Source organism: Herpailurus yagouaroundi, unplaced genomic scaffold (genome assembly GCF_014898765.1).
Source record: "Herpailurus yagouaroundi ecotype Mexico unplaced genomic scaffold, PumYag 188, whole genome shotgun sequence".
In the NCBI taxonomy this organism is placed as follows: domain Eukaryota; kingdom Metazoa; phylum Chordata; class Mammalia; order Carnivora; family Felidae; genus Herpailurus; species Herpailurus yagouaroundi.
The window spans coordinates 19,634,490-19,649,339 of record NW_024412419.1 but is presented as its reverse complement, the minus strand read 5'-3'; the positions used below and the strand labels follow the sequence as shown (position 1 = coordinate 19,649,339).

General features: G+C 38.2%; 2 protein-coding genes across 17 annotated transcripts in view; one reads left to right on the top strand and one right to left on the bottom strand.

Annotated features, from left to right (window-relative positions):
- Positions 1-170, bottom strand: part of LOC121044511 (serine/arginine repetitive matrix protein 1-like) — a 42,065-nt gene extending 41,895 nt beyond the window's left edge. The window contains exon 1 of the mRNA XM_040496872.1: positions 3-170. Coding sequence (XP_040352806.1) covers positions 3-170 — 168 coding nt within the window. The remainder of the gene's footprint in view (positions 1-2) is intronic.
- The window catches only part of ITSN2 (intersectin 2), a 158,460-nt gene that overhangs the window by 1,847 nt on the left and 141,763 nt on the right, over positions 1-14,850 (top strand). For 2 of the 16 annotated variants that reach the window (XM_040496187.1, XM_040496176.1), the window contains exon 1: positions 242-360. The exons of 12 other annotated variants lie outside the window; for them this stretch is intronic. The gene's annotated coding sequence lies outside the window, so the exon portion shown is untranslated. Of the gene's footprint in view, positions 1-181; positions 206-241; positions 361-14,850 lie in introns of those variants that run through there. 2 more of the 16 variants (XM_040496189.1, XM_040496178.1) reach the window with 2 other exon arrangements.

The following is a 14,850-nucleotide window of genomic DNA, read 5'->3' as shown; positions in this document are numbered from 1 at the left end:
GCCGGAAGGCGGCTGCGCGCCCCCGCCGCCGCGGACGGGCCCTTGGGAGCCCGAGCTAGGCCCCTGGCGGGCTTGGCGGCGCCGGGCGGAAACCTCCGGTCCCGGTTCCTGCCCCAGCGGCGAGGCCAGGGCGGACGCCGAGGGGCCGGGGCTGGGCCGCCCCTTCCCATGCGGCCGAACCCCGGCCCCCAGCCTCTCCTGGCAGGTGCGGACGCCGCTCAGGGCCGGGGGTGACGAGGCCCCTCGCTTCCAGGGTGCCGGCAGAAGGGGGCCCTTAGGGGCACCCTAAGGGAGCACCCCTCCCTTTTTTCCCCCCCGCAGAATTGGCTTTTCTTGGTAATGGCTGGTTCGGAATGTCAGGTGAGCCGCATCCCGGTGCGTCAAAGTAGTCCGAGTCACGAGAGGCCAGTGGGCGGATGCTCGGCGTCCACCGCTCGCGTTAAACCAAAGTTGGGGAATGTTACAATTTGACTTTAGCGTTATTGATTTCCAGGGTATACAAAAGCGCGGAGAGATGTAATCTCTCAGGCCATCGTAGTTTATTCCTAATTACTGTTGTTGTGTTGTTGTTGTTGTTTTTAAAGATGCCTGCCTGTGCTAAGTGAATGTGTAAATCCAGGCGGAAACTGCAGATGGCTTTGCATTCTTTAAAAAGATGCTGTATTTGGGTGATTAATCATGCGCATTGTCGTTGAATGATTGCCGATGGCAAGTATGCTTCATTTGAGACTTGAATTAATTATGAATTAGGAATATGTTTGATAGAGCCAACCAGTTTATTTTAGGAATTAAGGGTTACACAAACACGATTGTTTCTTAAATGCTCTAGTTTGTTTTTTACTAGTGTTTACTTGCTTACCCAGAGATAGGCGAAGTGTGACTTGAAATTTTGTGTTGTTTTAGTCAGCTTAATTTAGGTGGCATAGACTCTGTAGGTTAAGCTTCTTAAGCCTCTTAAGAAAATTGCCTCTTTCCCTCTGCTTGTTTGCTATATTGTTAATCAGTGATAAAACCTAAACGCAGTCTATAAACATCACCTAAAACCTTTACGTGAATTGATAATAATATCCCTCAAATTTTAAAGATAGTAGCAACTCTGTTCTGCATATCTTTAGGTTTCTTTGGCTGTGCCTATGATTCTCTAGTAATATCTCTCTCCTGCCCAGCTTTATTGAAATATGATTGACATATATCCCTTGTAATTTCAAAAGTGTAGAAGGTGCAAGTTGTTTTTAAAAGCTTAATTTAAGAACAAGCAATTTTGTATTTTTGGAAGGCATGGGAAAATGTGCATTATTGCTATTGTAATATTAATGAGCAGCAGAAGAGCTTGCATTTTTTAACGCTTTTTTATATTTATTCCCTCCACTCACCTTTATAGTGAAAGGTAGAATTGTCTGACAAAACTTGACCTGTACTGAATTATTGAGCAGGGAGGTATTATTATTAGTTCAACAGATCTCAAGGCTAAAATCCTAGTCTCTTCTGAATATGAGGAAATGTGTTAGGCATGTTCTGGGATTGCAATTATAAAAAATTGCATTTTTGCAAAAATAGAGTAGTATAAGGAACCTCTATACACCTATCACCCACACAGGAGCTTTCAGGATTTTCTTTATCCATCTCTTTTTCTTTCATACCTTAATTTTTGTTGTTGTTGTTATTTCATCCTACATACTTAACACATCTTTTTTTTTAAAAAGTGGAAGTTTTTTTCCATAACCTTAAGATTTCTATTTTTAATGTGTCTTTAATATCAAGTTTCACAAATTTCCATCCTTCTAGAAAGACAAAAAGAACATTTATTGGTCATCTCCTTCAACTACTTTCCTCAGTATTAAAATATATTTACTGCGGTTATCATTAACTGAACACTTATTACTGCTAGGCCCTGTGCTGTTTTGCATAATCAGTTAAAGCATAATCAACAAAGATCCTATGAGTAGTTACTTTTTCTCCTATCAAGTAGATAGGTGAAATGCTAACCTGGAGGTTAACTGACCACCCTTAGTCTCTGAGCTAGTAAGTACAAGAGCCAGGTTTCAAACCAAGACCTTTTAACTTCAGCCCCTGTGCCTTTATCACTCCTCTTGATTCAGAAATTAAAAAATAAAAAAAAAGTCATTTGGGCACTCAGTAAATATTTGTTGAGTAAATGAATGAAAGTACATGTTAATCCACTGGTAAGTAACTAGCATTTGTATGTACTATATTTACTTGTAAAGCAATTTGTGAACAAGTTCCAGAAATGATTCAGAATAAACTAATTATGTTACTAAATTATATCACTAAAACTTGTATTACTAAAAATGTGGTATATTTATAACAGTGCATTGGTTTTTGGTTTGTTTTTTTTTTTTGGTATGCTGATTTTTTCAATACCTTATTTATGGAAAAATTTGTGGAACAACTGTTTTTAAAGAAAGACTAAGAAAAGGCAGGCTTTTTTTTTTGGCGTATTAGTTGTTAAAGTCAGGATTCCATGTGTGAAGTAGGAAAATAAGAATGTTTAGAATCTGTAAACGAGTAGATCTAAAGATGAAGGTGCATCAGAAATGCTGTTGTTTTTTTCTTGAGGTCATTTTTTGCTTTGTATCCTCCTGTAACTATTGAACATAGTCACTGATGTTAAAGTCCTGTTGGGTAGATGTACATGGTGCATATTTGTAGGTATTCTTTGAAAAGGGGGAACTGAACTGGTTTTAAAGGATCTTAAGGCAGAGAGGAAGTGGGGGAGGAGAGGAGGAAACTGAGCAGAAATAGGGCAGTGAATACATCACGAAATAAGGTATTTATACAACTGTAAGAGGGCAGCATATTTCATTTGCAAATAGTATTATTTTAAGAGAGTCACTTGAAAAATCATTTCACAGCTATATCAGGACACTGAATGATTTAGTTACTTGGGAAGCTATTCAGCAGTAGTTATGGGAGACATTTAGGAGATCTATTACCAGACAGTAGACATTTAACTTGTTTGATTTAAGCAACTCTTCTATGTTTTCTGGATTAGTTTCTTCACTAATGCATATTCATTTTAGAAAAAGTATATGTGGTTAATAAAAATTCCATTTATTTTCATTTTAACTATAGTAGATAAGATATAGGCTTTCAAGATGAAACCTCCTGCTCTTAACTCCCAACATGAAATACCTGTATGGTCTTGAGCAACTGATTTTAATTCTCTAAGCTTCTGTTTCTCATTTACAAAACGTACTTGTCTCATAGTGGTATTGTACGTAATAGAAAGTATTTAGCACAGTGACTAATTAGTATGGGTGCTCAATAAACATTACCATTATTCCAACTAGCTTCAGTGAGAAATTTCAAACTAGCTTAATCCTTTTTTTGTTTCTTTTTTGGTCTTTTTACCTAAATGACTGGAAAAGAAATTCCCTTTTTTGCACCTTAATTTTTAATCTTATCATCAAAACAATCCATGTAAGAAGTCTGGAAAACAGAAGAACTGACCCACAATCTCATCTCCCCCTAAAGAATCTGCCTCCCCCGCCCCCCTTAAATTAGGGGTGGTGGGATGTAGCCTGAAGGAGGAAAGTGTCTGTATCTGCAAAAGAGACTACTGCTTTGGATTATCACTTCCAAGTCTTTGAATCCAGGTGGTTAAACAACTTATGCTTTTCAGCGTGAGGAGCGCTTGACTAGTATGAGGTTGACAATGGGAAAGAATAGTCAAGAATGGTGGGCAGTTGGGGTGCCTTTGTGGCTCCATAGGTTAAGCGTCTGACTTTGGCTCAGGTTATGATCTCAATGGTTTGTGGGTTCAAGCCCCACGTCAGGCTCTGTGCTGACAGCTCGGAACCTGCTTTCTGTGTCTCCCTCTCTCTACCCCTCTCCCACTCATGCTCTCTGTCTCTCAAAAATAAATAAAACATTAAAAATAAAAATATTAATAAAAAAGAATGGTGGACAGTGGCAAACTATAGAGTCCATGTAGATAAACCCTAGCAGGGTTTTCTCTGACAGGAGGACACTGTTAACTGCTGCTTTATCATTTTCTTTTTGCTTAAACACATTGGCATGAATTTCACATGTGTAGCGTTTGGTGATTTTACTTTTTGGTGGACATGAAATACATTTTGGTAAGTATAAGTGAGAAATTCAAGACTCATGAAATTTGCAGAGAATGATGTGGACTGAGATGCACGTGTAACACGCATTTTCTAACTTTGTGGTAAGTCCTGAAAACCTGAATGGTAGAAGAGAAGTCATGGTTTAATTTCCACTTAACCTTCTTTCACTGTGAGCATTTTAGGCTTCTCCTCTGCTAATGTTCCAGTGAAATGCTTATAAATTGATGTTGTCCTGCTGCAGAGACAGCCTGTATTGGAAGGCTTTCCCTGTCCACCACTCCTTCCTTCTAATGTGTGGTCCTCATTCTGTGATGCTGACTTGGAGTTTTGGCTCCTTCAGGATCTAGAGAACAGAATCACTTGTATGATTGAGATGTTAAGAGCCGTTTAGACTAGATACAGATAACCCCAACCTTTTTCTGAACGTTACTCTCCCGTACCTGGGTTTATAGTCTTTGTAGCATGGTGGTAACCTCATCTTGATAAAGTACATGCTGTAGCTCCCTCTTAAATACATCTTTGTTATCGCTTTCTACATTAGGTTGACTTTACCTCATCTTTGTCTTTCTGGGGGCTTCGGTGGGGGAAAAATGCCTTAACCCTCTGTTTTCTGTCATCTGCTTTAACTTTTTCTTTGTTCTTAACAACCATCTTTCATTCTAAAAATTAAACCCAACAGAAGTTACTGCTCATTCATGGTACCAAATTCCTCTAACAAATATTGTGTGCGTACAGGCCAGGAACTGCCCCAAGCATTGAGCATGTAAGCAGTTGACAGAATATACAAAAATCCCTGCCCTTATGCTGCTTATATTCAAGAAGAAAGAGGAGAGACAATCAACTGTCTAGAAGTTAGAATTTGCCAGGTGCTGTGGAGAAAAAGTAAGGCAGGAAATGGGAGTAGGGAATGTGTAGGTAGTTGGGTGGGGGGTAATTGAGAGAAGTAAATTTGCCTTTTTCAAGGTTATTATTAAAAAATGAAAGACCTGGGAAAAGATTATTGTTTGTGCTTTATGTGTTAACTTATATTTCACATATTGTATTTAGCAAAATTTATTATTTAAGGCTTTTTTAACGTTTATTCATTTTTGAGAGATGGAGAAATGAGTGGGGGAGGGGCAGAAAGAGAGGGAGACACAGAATCCCAAGCAGGCTCCAGGCTCTGAGCTGTCAGCACAAACCTCGTCACAGGGCTTGAACCCACAGACTGCGACATCATGACCTGAGCTGAAGTTGAACGCTTAACCAACTGAGCCACCCAGGTACCCCTGTCATTTTAATATAACTATTGGGTTTGCACCCAGCAGATCCCTGAATATTTCTATGTTCTAATAACTTAAAGTAAGCAGACAGACAAACCTCAGATACAACATGACTAGAGCAGAGATTTATCAAATGGTTTGGAATAGATACCTTAATTTTACTTTTCCTAAAAGCACTGTATTGTGTTTGTTTTTAAACCCTATAGGCTTTCTGTTTATACCATTTTTATTGTGATGAGTAATATATGTTCTTTTGGAAAATTCGAAAGCAACAGGGGAAATTGAAAGAAGAAAATAGTCACTGAGAATCATATTACCCAGAGAAATGGTCTCTCTTAATACTTTGGTAGATATCCTTCTAGAAATTTGTCTTTGCAAAAAATGGAATTATATACTGTGGTGTGTTAACCTGCTTTTTCGCTTACTAACATTTATCAAAAAATAGTTCTATTTTATTGCATACTTATCTACAGCATAATTTTCTTGGCTAAATAATACTGCTTTGCTACTATAGAATGGTAACAACGTCTGACATTTACTGAGCATTTACTGTTTTCTAGTTACTTTTGAGACACTTGATGTATTTTTTTATTCACTTAGTCTTCAGCCTCTCCATAAAAGCTATTCTATTATTACTTATTTTGCAGTTGAGAAGATTGAACAAGGACAGGTTGAGTAATTTTACCAAGATCTCACAGCTAATGTGCTCATATTATCCTCTCATATTGGTTCTGTAACTTTAAAGTAGTTTGTATTTTTTAAATTTAAGTTTTATTATTTGTTTGTAAAAATTTACCTAAGTAGGCTCCACACCCAATGTGGGGCTTAAACTCATTACCCTGAGATCAAGAGTTGCAGGCTCCCCATAAAAAAAGGCGGGGAGGTGCCTGGGTGGCTTAGTCGGTCAGGTCATGGCTCAGGTCATGATCTCATGGCTTGTGAGTTGGAGCCCTGCTTTGGGCTCTGTGCTAGCAGCTCAGAGCCTGGAGCCTGCTTCAGATTCTGTTTCCCCCTCTCTCTGCCCCTCCCCTGCTCATGCTCTCTCTCTTAAACATTAAAAAAAAAAAAGGTGGGGTGGGTGCCTGGGTGGCTCAGTTGGTTGAGCATCCGACTTCAGCTCAGGTCCTGATCCCACAGTTTGTGGGTTTGAGCCTTGCATGGGACTCTGAGCTGACGGTGCAGAGCCTGCTTAGGATCTCTCTTGCTCCTCTCTCTCCGCCCCTCCCCCCACTCATGCTTTCTCTCTCTCTTTCTCTCTCAAAAATAAATAAACTTAAAAAAAAAAAAAAAAAACAGTTGCAGGCTCTACTGACTGAGCCAGTCAGGCAACCCTATATTTTTAAATTGTGCCACAGTTAACATCTTTGTAATCATATCTGTGTTCACATCTATGATTATTTCCTTAGAATAAATTGCTAGTAGTTGTAGTAGTCGTAGTCATGGATCAAAAGGTATGGACACTTCCTATGGCCCATGTAAAAGCATTGCCAAGTTGTCTTCTAGAAAAACTTGTCAGTACCGAAGTGTTCTACCAGTGAAACTGGTCCTGTTTCCCATATCGTCAGAAACATTGGCTTCTTTTTTTTAATCTCCTAATTTGATAAAGACCACCTTGTTTTTCTTTCTCTATTTTTGAAGGCATATTTTTAAAGATTTTACTTTTAGAAATATTTACCTCTGCTCTTTCTCACTTCTTTGGCATTTTCATTGCTTGGTTATTTTTAAGGATTCTTTATATTTTAAGAATAGTAACTCTTTGCCATATAGTTATAGTTTTTTTTTTCCAAGTTTCTTTCTTAGTTTTGTTTATGGATTTTTATCAACGATAATAGCTAACGTTTATATAGGACTTCTCATATATAACACTATTCTAATTTCATTATATTTACTCCCTTATTTAATTTTTACAGCATTCCTATGGGGTAGGTGCTATTATTAGCCTCATGTATAAAGTCCTATGACATTGTCTTTTAATTCTCAGCTTTTTTCCCTGTGTGTCTTTGCCTGTTTCTGTTCCTAATTCGTAAAAAATCTCTGTTTCTAGCCTACTGGGTAATACCTATTGATTAGTTCACATTACTCAGTTGAGGGGTCATTTCCTCTGAGATTACTCATCTAACAATTTTCTGGTTCCCTAAAGCAAAGTTAGGTGCTCATCTTTTGTCCTTTCTTTAGTACCTATATGGAATTCTAAGTTTTGGCCTTTTCCTTTTGTGTATACCCTGCTCTTTTTTTTTTTTTTTTTTTTAACGTTTATTTAATTATTTTGAGAGAGTGCACATGTACGTGTAGGGGAGGGGCAGAGAGAGAGAGGGAAAGAGAGGATCCCAAGCAGGCTCCACACTCTGCACAGAGCCTGATATGGGGCTCAGTCTTGTGGCCGGGAGATCATGACCTGAGCCAAAATCAAGAATTGGGGGCTTAACTGACTGAGCCACCCAGGCACCTCTATTCCCTGCTATTATACATCTTATCCAAGTGCTATACATCTGATGACTTGGTAAATATTTGTCAATTTGGATTAAAGGTGCTTATGGTGATGTTGTTGATATCAGGAAGGGAATCAACCTTCCAAGTATATAAAATAGAGAAACTTACATGGAGAAAGTAGCATTGGAACTGGGCTTTCAGTGAGAAAGGGGGGAAAGAGAGGGAGGGGCCCAGAGACAAATTGAATGAAAACAGGCTTGGAAGTTTCCCATTCTGGGAACAGCAAGTTACTTACAGGATTATTAACCTTGCCTCTGGGAAAGCCTGATAAAATAAATAACTCTTTCACCCCAGTGTACCTTTTCTGGAGTTCAGAGTATTTGAATCTTCCTTCTAGATCTCTTCTCTAAAACAAGGCTCAGTTTTTCTTCTGACTTCCCCCTTTTTCCCAGTGTAATGGGGGAAGTTGGAGGGTCCTGATGTAATCTTGGTAAGATTTTGAAATGCCCTGGGAAGTTTGGTGAACTGGTGGGGTAGGCCCACTGGCAGCCTCTGCCAGAAGTCAGAGCCTTAGGAGAAAGAGCAAACCCTGAAGACTTGGGGTTCTGGTTACACCTCTCTCTGGCTATTGGTGCATTTGATTAGATCTCACTTCCTTTTCTCTCCAGCATTTATTATGTTTCTGTTCTAGTTTTGTTAAGAGGCATTTTTCTCTAAATTTACTAGTTTAATTTTGAAGTATACTGACTACTTGTCTCTGAGTTATATTAACAATGTAACCTGCCATTTAATGAAAATATTTTTCCAAATTCTTTTACTTTTTCACCTTAACATTATTTCTCATTATGTAACTTAAACATATATTTACTGTGGAAATAATATGTACTGATTAAAGAAACTTTGTAGAATAGGAAAAAAAAGAAGTAGGAGAAAAAGTCATTCCAAGTCCAGCAACCAATAACAACCACATTTTGGTGTTTCCTATGCACCGTATCTTTTCTTTTTTGTGTTTTTAGATATATATTATTGTGCATGTTTTATAATACAGCCTGGTAGTTGAGTATAACATGGCTTTTGCTGAGTGAGTTTTAGTTCCAGCTTGGCTTTTTACTAATTTTGTGAATGTAAGTTTCGAAAAGACTTGGTTTTCTCTTCCTTAAAAAAAGTGGAGTTTTAATAATAATACTTATCCATAGCATTGTTATGAGGATGAAGACATAATGTGTGTTTAGTGTGACCATCTCATAATAAATTCTTTCTATATGGTAACAATAATAATCAAGCCTGTCTTTTGCTTAGGTCAGCCGGGATTGCTGCCCTTGGCTATGCTTGGAGGGAAGGGGGCATGTCAGGGGCACTGTACCTCTCTTTTCTGAAATAATTAAAATTCAATTTCAAAATTCTTTTTTTTTTTTTTTTTTAACATTCTCAAGGGACCTATGAAAATTTTTACAATAAGACCTTCTTTAAAGTGTAATTAATCTGGGGCCAGCCCCATAATTGGTGAGTGGCCTTGAGCCTCAGACCCTTCTAGGATGGCCCTGATAACGATGATGTCAGTGATAACACATAGAAACCTGAGTGTCAGGCTTGGAATTTGGGAAGTATGCAGTGATTGTTGGCTGCTATTATTTTCATAATGATACACATTTATATCATAAATTTTAATTATAAGAATGTAAGCCGTTTCCAGGTTATCATATGGTCTAGCCAAACTTGTGTTTTTAAAAATAGGTTTATTGAGGGGTGTTTGGGTGGCTCCGTCAGTTGAGTGTCTTCACTCTTGATTTCAGCTCAGGTCATGATCTCATAGTTCATGAGTTTAAGCCCCATAGCAGGTTCTGAGCTCATAGCACAGAGCCTGCTTGGAATTCTCTCTCTCTGCCCCTCTTCCATTCTTGCTGTCTCTCAAAATAAATAAATAAACTTAAAACAATCGGTTTATTGAGATATAATTTACAGGTCACAATGAATTTGATTTAAGTAGCAGCATAATACTTGATTTGCCCCACTGTGGGGCACTCAGGTTATTTCCAGGTTTTTTTCTATAATAACTAATAATTGCAGTGAACATCTTCACATTTACCCCATTTATCATCGTTTTCTTATGACAGATTCCCAGAAGTGAAATTACTGGTTTATTGGATATGAACAGTGGTAGGGTTCTTGCTGTATGTTCTCAAAGTGCCTTCTGAAGAGCAATACCAGTTTGCACCCCCATGAGTTATGTCTGCAGCACTCATTCCCCTCACTTTTGCTGGCCTCGAGTATTAGCCATGTTTCTTTAAAAAAAAAAAAAAAGTTTAGGGGGCGCCTGGGTGGCTCAGTCGGCTGGGCTTCCGGCTTCGGCTCAGGTCATGATCTCAGGGTTTGTGGGTTTGTGAGTTCGAGCCTTGCATCGGGCTCTGTACTGACAGCTCAGAGCCTGGAGCCTGCTTTGGATTCTGTGTCTCTCTCTCAGAAATAAATAAACATTAAAAAATAAATAAATAAATAAATAAATAAGTTTATTGGAAGAAGCAACTTAATTTGCATTTCCTTGATTGTTTGTGACACTGACATTCATTAGTTTCATTTCCCCTTTTGAAAACTGTCTTTTTTTTTAACTTTCTGTAATATATTTATTTTTTATAATTTACATCCAAGTTAGCACATGGTGCAGCAGTGATTTCAGGAGTAGATTCCTTAATGGCCCTTACCCATTTAGCCCATCCCTCCTCCCACAACCCCTCCAGCAACACTGTTTGTTCTCTGTTTTAATAGTCTCTTTATGTTTTGTCCCCCTCCCTGTTTTTATATTATTTTTGCTTCCCTTTCCTTATGTTCATCTGTTTTGTCTCTTAAAGTCCTCATATGAGTGAAGTCATATGACATTTGTCTTTCTCTGACTAATTTTGCTTAGCAGAATACCCTCTAGTTCCATCCACGTAGTTGCAAATGGCAAGATTTCATTCCTTTTGATTGCCGAGTAATATGCCATTGTGTGTGTGTGTGTGTGTGTGTGTGTGTATGTGTGTGTATATATATATGTATATATATACTGCGTATGTATGTATATATATATACATACTGTGTATATATGTGTACATACACAGTATGTATATATATATACATACATACATGTATATACTATGTATGTATATGTATACCACATCTTTGTTTTGTTTATTCATTTTTTTTTTAACGTTTATTTATTTTTGAGACAGAGAGAGACACAGCATGAACGGGGGAGGGGCAGAGAGAGAGGGAAACACAGAATCAGAAGCAGGCTCCAGGCTCTGAGCCATCAGCCCAGAGCCCGACGCGGGGCTCGAACTCACGGACCGCGAGATCGTGACCTGAGCCAAAGTCAGACGGCTTAACCGACTGAGCCACCCAGGCGCCCCTGTTTATTCATTTTTGAGAGAGAGACACACACAATGTGAGTGGGGGGGTGCAGAGAGAGAGACACAGAATCCAAAGCAGGCTGCAGGCTCTGAGCTGTCATCATGGAACCCGACACAGGGATCTAACTCACCAACTGTGAGGTCACGACCTGAGCTGAAGTCGGACGCTCAACCGACTGAGCCATCCAGGTGTGCCTTACCACATCTTCTTTTCCATTCATCCGTTGATGGATATTTGGGCTCTTTCCATACTTTGACTATTGTTGATACCGCTGCTATAAACATTGGGGTACATGTGTCCCTTCAAAACAGCATACCTGTATCCCTTGCATAAATACCTAGCAGTGCAGTTGCTGGGTTTTAGGGTAGTTCTATTTTTGTTTGAGGAACCTCCATAATGCTTTCCAGGGTGGCTGCACCAGTTTGCATTCCCACCAGCAATGCAGAAGAGATCCTCTTTCTCCACATCCTCGCCAACATCTGTTGTTGCCTGAGTTGTTAACATTAGCCATTCTGACAGGTGTGAGGTGGTATCTCGTGGTTTTGATTTGTATTTCCCTCATGATGAGTAATGTTGAGTATTTTTTCATGTGTCAGTTGGCCATCTGGATGTCTTCTTTGGAGAAGTCTATTCACGTCTTTTGCCCATTTCTTCACTGGATTATTTGTTTTTTGGGTGTTGATGGAAAACTGTCTTTTTGAGGTCTTAATGTTTTCTTTATCTGCTTTAATAGTTCTCTGTACATTAAAAATATTGACTTGGAACACCTGGGTGGCTCAGTTGGCTAAACGTCCGACTTTGGCTCAGGTCATGATCTCATAGTTCATGGGTTCAAGCCCCGGGTCAGGCTCTGTGCTGACAGCTCAGAGCCTGGAGCCTGGTTCAGATTCTGTGATTCCCTCTCTCTCTGCCTCTCCCCTGCTCACACTCTCTCTCAAAAATAAATAAACGTTAAAAAAAAAGGTTTTTAAATATTGACTATACTTGTGGTTTTTCCTCATTTTCCCCATTTACCTTTTAATTTTGTTTTCAGCAAAAATTTAAAATATTTATATAGATGTGAATGGCTTCAGAACTTAGAAAGTTATCTTTGTTTCAGAGAGGTAATATTTTACTTGAAGGTGAAGCATCTATATGAATGTTTTCCCTCTATACTTCTTATTCAAGACAAGTAAATAGTTTTGTTTTCATATTTAGTCCTGATAGGAGACTGAAGAGAACAGACCTAATAGCCAGCTCCCCCACCTTCCCCTCATAGCAATGCAGGCTGAGTCACAAGCTAATCTTAGGTGTTTTTTTTCCCCTCTGTGTGGGTGAATTATCTTGTTCAAAGTTGTTGACTAGTTCTTCTAGAATTGATTTAATTTAAATCTGCAGTATTATTGGAATAGTAACTACTTAAGTATTACTTTACCATTTCTGTTCTTTTATACCTGCTCGGTTTAATGGTTGATTCTTTGTAGGCTAAACTTAACATTTATAAAAGGTCAGACTTATAATTTATATTTAAACATCTTAAACTGAGGTTGCCAAGTTGCAGAACTAGAACTAGTAATAAGTTTTTATAGAAAAGTTAATCTTTGAAGCTTTTAAGTCTCAACATGCTTTGTGAATTTGGGGCCCTAAGCCTTTAGGTAGAAATAATAGTAACCTTTTTCTCAGATATTGACTAAAGTGAGAAAAATATGTCCTTCTTATTAGTAATTGGTGACTTTAGTTTGTTGTACCTGTTCAGTGAAATTAAGATAAATACTGTGTAGGAATGCAAGCTGGTGCAGCCACTCTGGAAAACAGTATGGAGGTTCCTCAAAAAAACAAAAATAGAACTACCCTATGACCCAGCAATTGCACTACTAGGCATTTATCTGAGGGATACAGGTCTGCTATTTCAAAAGGACCACATGCGGCCCCATGTTTTATAGCAGCACTATCAACAATAGCCAAAGTATGGAAAGAGCCCAAATGTCCATCAATGGATAAATGGATAAGGAAGATGTGGTATATATATGATAGAGTATTACTTGGCAATCAAAAAGAATGAAATCTTGCCATTTGCAACTACGTGGATGTAACTGGAGGGTATTATGCTAAGTGAAATTAGAGAAAGACAAAATTCATATGACTTCACTCATATGAGGACTTAAGAGACAAAACAGATGAACATAAGGGAAGGGAAACAAAAATAATGTAAAAACAGGGAGGGGGACAAAACAGAAGAGACTCATAAATATGGAGAACAGGGGATTACCGGAGGGGTTGTGGGAGGAGGTATGGGCTAAATGGGTAAGGGGCACTAAGGAATCTACTCCTGAAATCATTTTGCACTATATGGTAACTAATTTGGATGTAAATTTAAAAAAATAAAAAATAAAACAGGTTAATAAAAAAAAAATCTAAAACTGTCCTAAAATTAAAAAAAAAAAAAAAAAAGATAAATACTGTGTTACAGAGAACAAACTCGGGGTTGCTGAAAGGGTGTTGGGTGGAGGGAAGGGCTAAAGGGGTGAAAGGGCATTAAGGAGGACACTTGTTGGGATGAGCACTGGGTGTGATATGTAAGTGATGAATTGCTAAATTCTCCTGAAATAATTATTACGCTATATGTTAACTAACTTGGATTTAAAAAAAATAAATAAATTGACCTTAAAAAAAAAAAGGAAATGAAGCCACTAACTCAAAAAGATATACATACCCTATGTTTATTGTAGCATTATTTACAATAGCCAAGAAATGGAAGCAAGCCAGTGGCCATGAGTGGATAAATGGATAAAGAAACTGTGGTACATAACATGTTGGAGAGGATTCAGAGAAAGGGGAACACTTTTGCACCGTTGGTGGGAATGCAAACTGGTGCAGCTACTCTGGAAAACAATATGGAGGCTCCTCAAAAATGAAAAATAGAATTACCCTACTACCTAGCAATTGCACTGCTAGGTATTTTATATAAATGGGAACATAAAATATGCATGGTCTTTTGTGATTGGTTCCTTTTACAACCATAATGTTTTTAAGGTGCATCTTTGTTATGGCATATATGAATAGTTCATTCCTTTTTATGACCAAATATTCCATTGTATGGATATACCACATTTTGTTTATCCATTCGTCAGTGGTTGGACACTTGGGTTGTTTCCACTTTTTGGCTACTATGAATAATATTGCTGTGAGCATCTGTATACAGACTTTTGTGTGGACATAGGTTTATGTTTTCATTTCTCTTGGGTTCATACCTAGGGGTGGAATTGCTAAGTTATGTGGTAGTCTATGCTTAACATTTTGAGGAAATGCCAAATTGCTTTCCAAAGCAGCTGAATCATTTTACATTCCCACCAGCAATGTGTGAAGGATCCAATTTAGGAGATTAGATTTTATGCTACTCATGAGTTATGCTACAGAATCACAGTGGGAAAATGGCTGAAAATGTTTGGATCAGATTGCTGCTTCTCCAGTATGGTTCAAGACACATGCTGGGGCAGAAGGCTTTTCCTGATAAATGAAACTAGCATGCAAGTTAGTTCCTCATTTCTTAGGAGCTATTGTTTTTTCATGTCCATTGTCTTCGATTTTTGTATATCAGTATGGACTACTTACTGATAATCTGAGTTAGTAACGATTACTGAAATTTAGTGTTCATAAACTACAATTAACCAATTTGTAGAGCTTACTGAGGGCTCTAATTT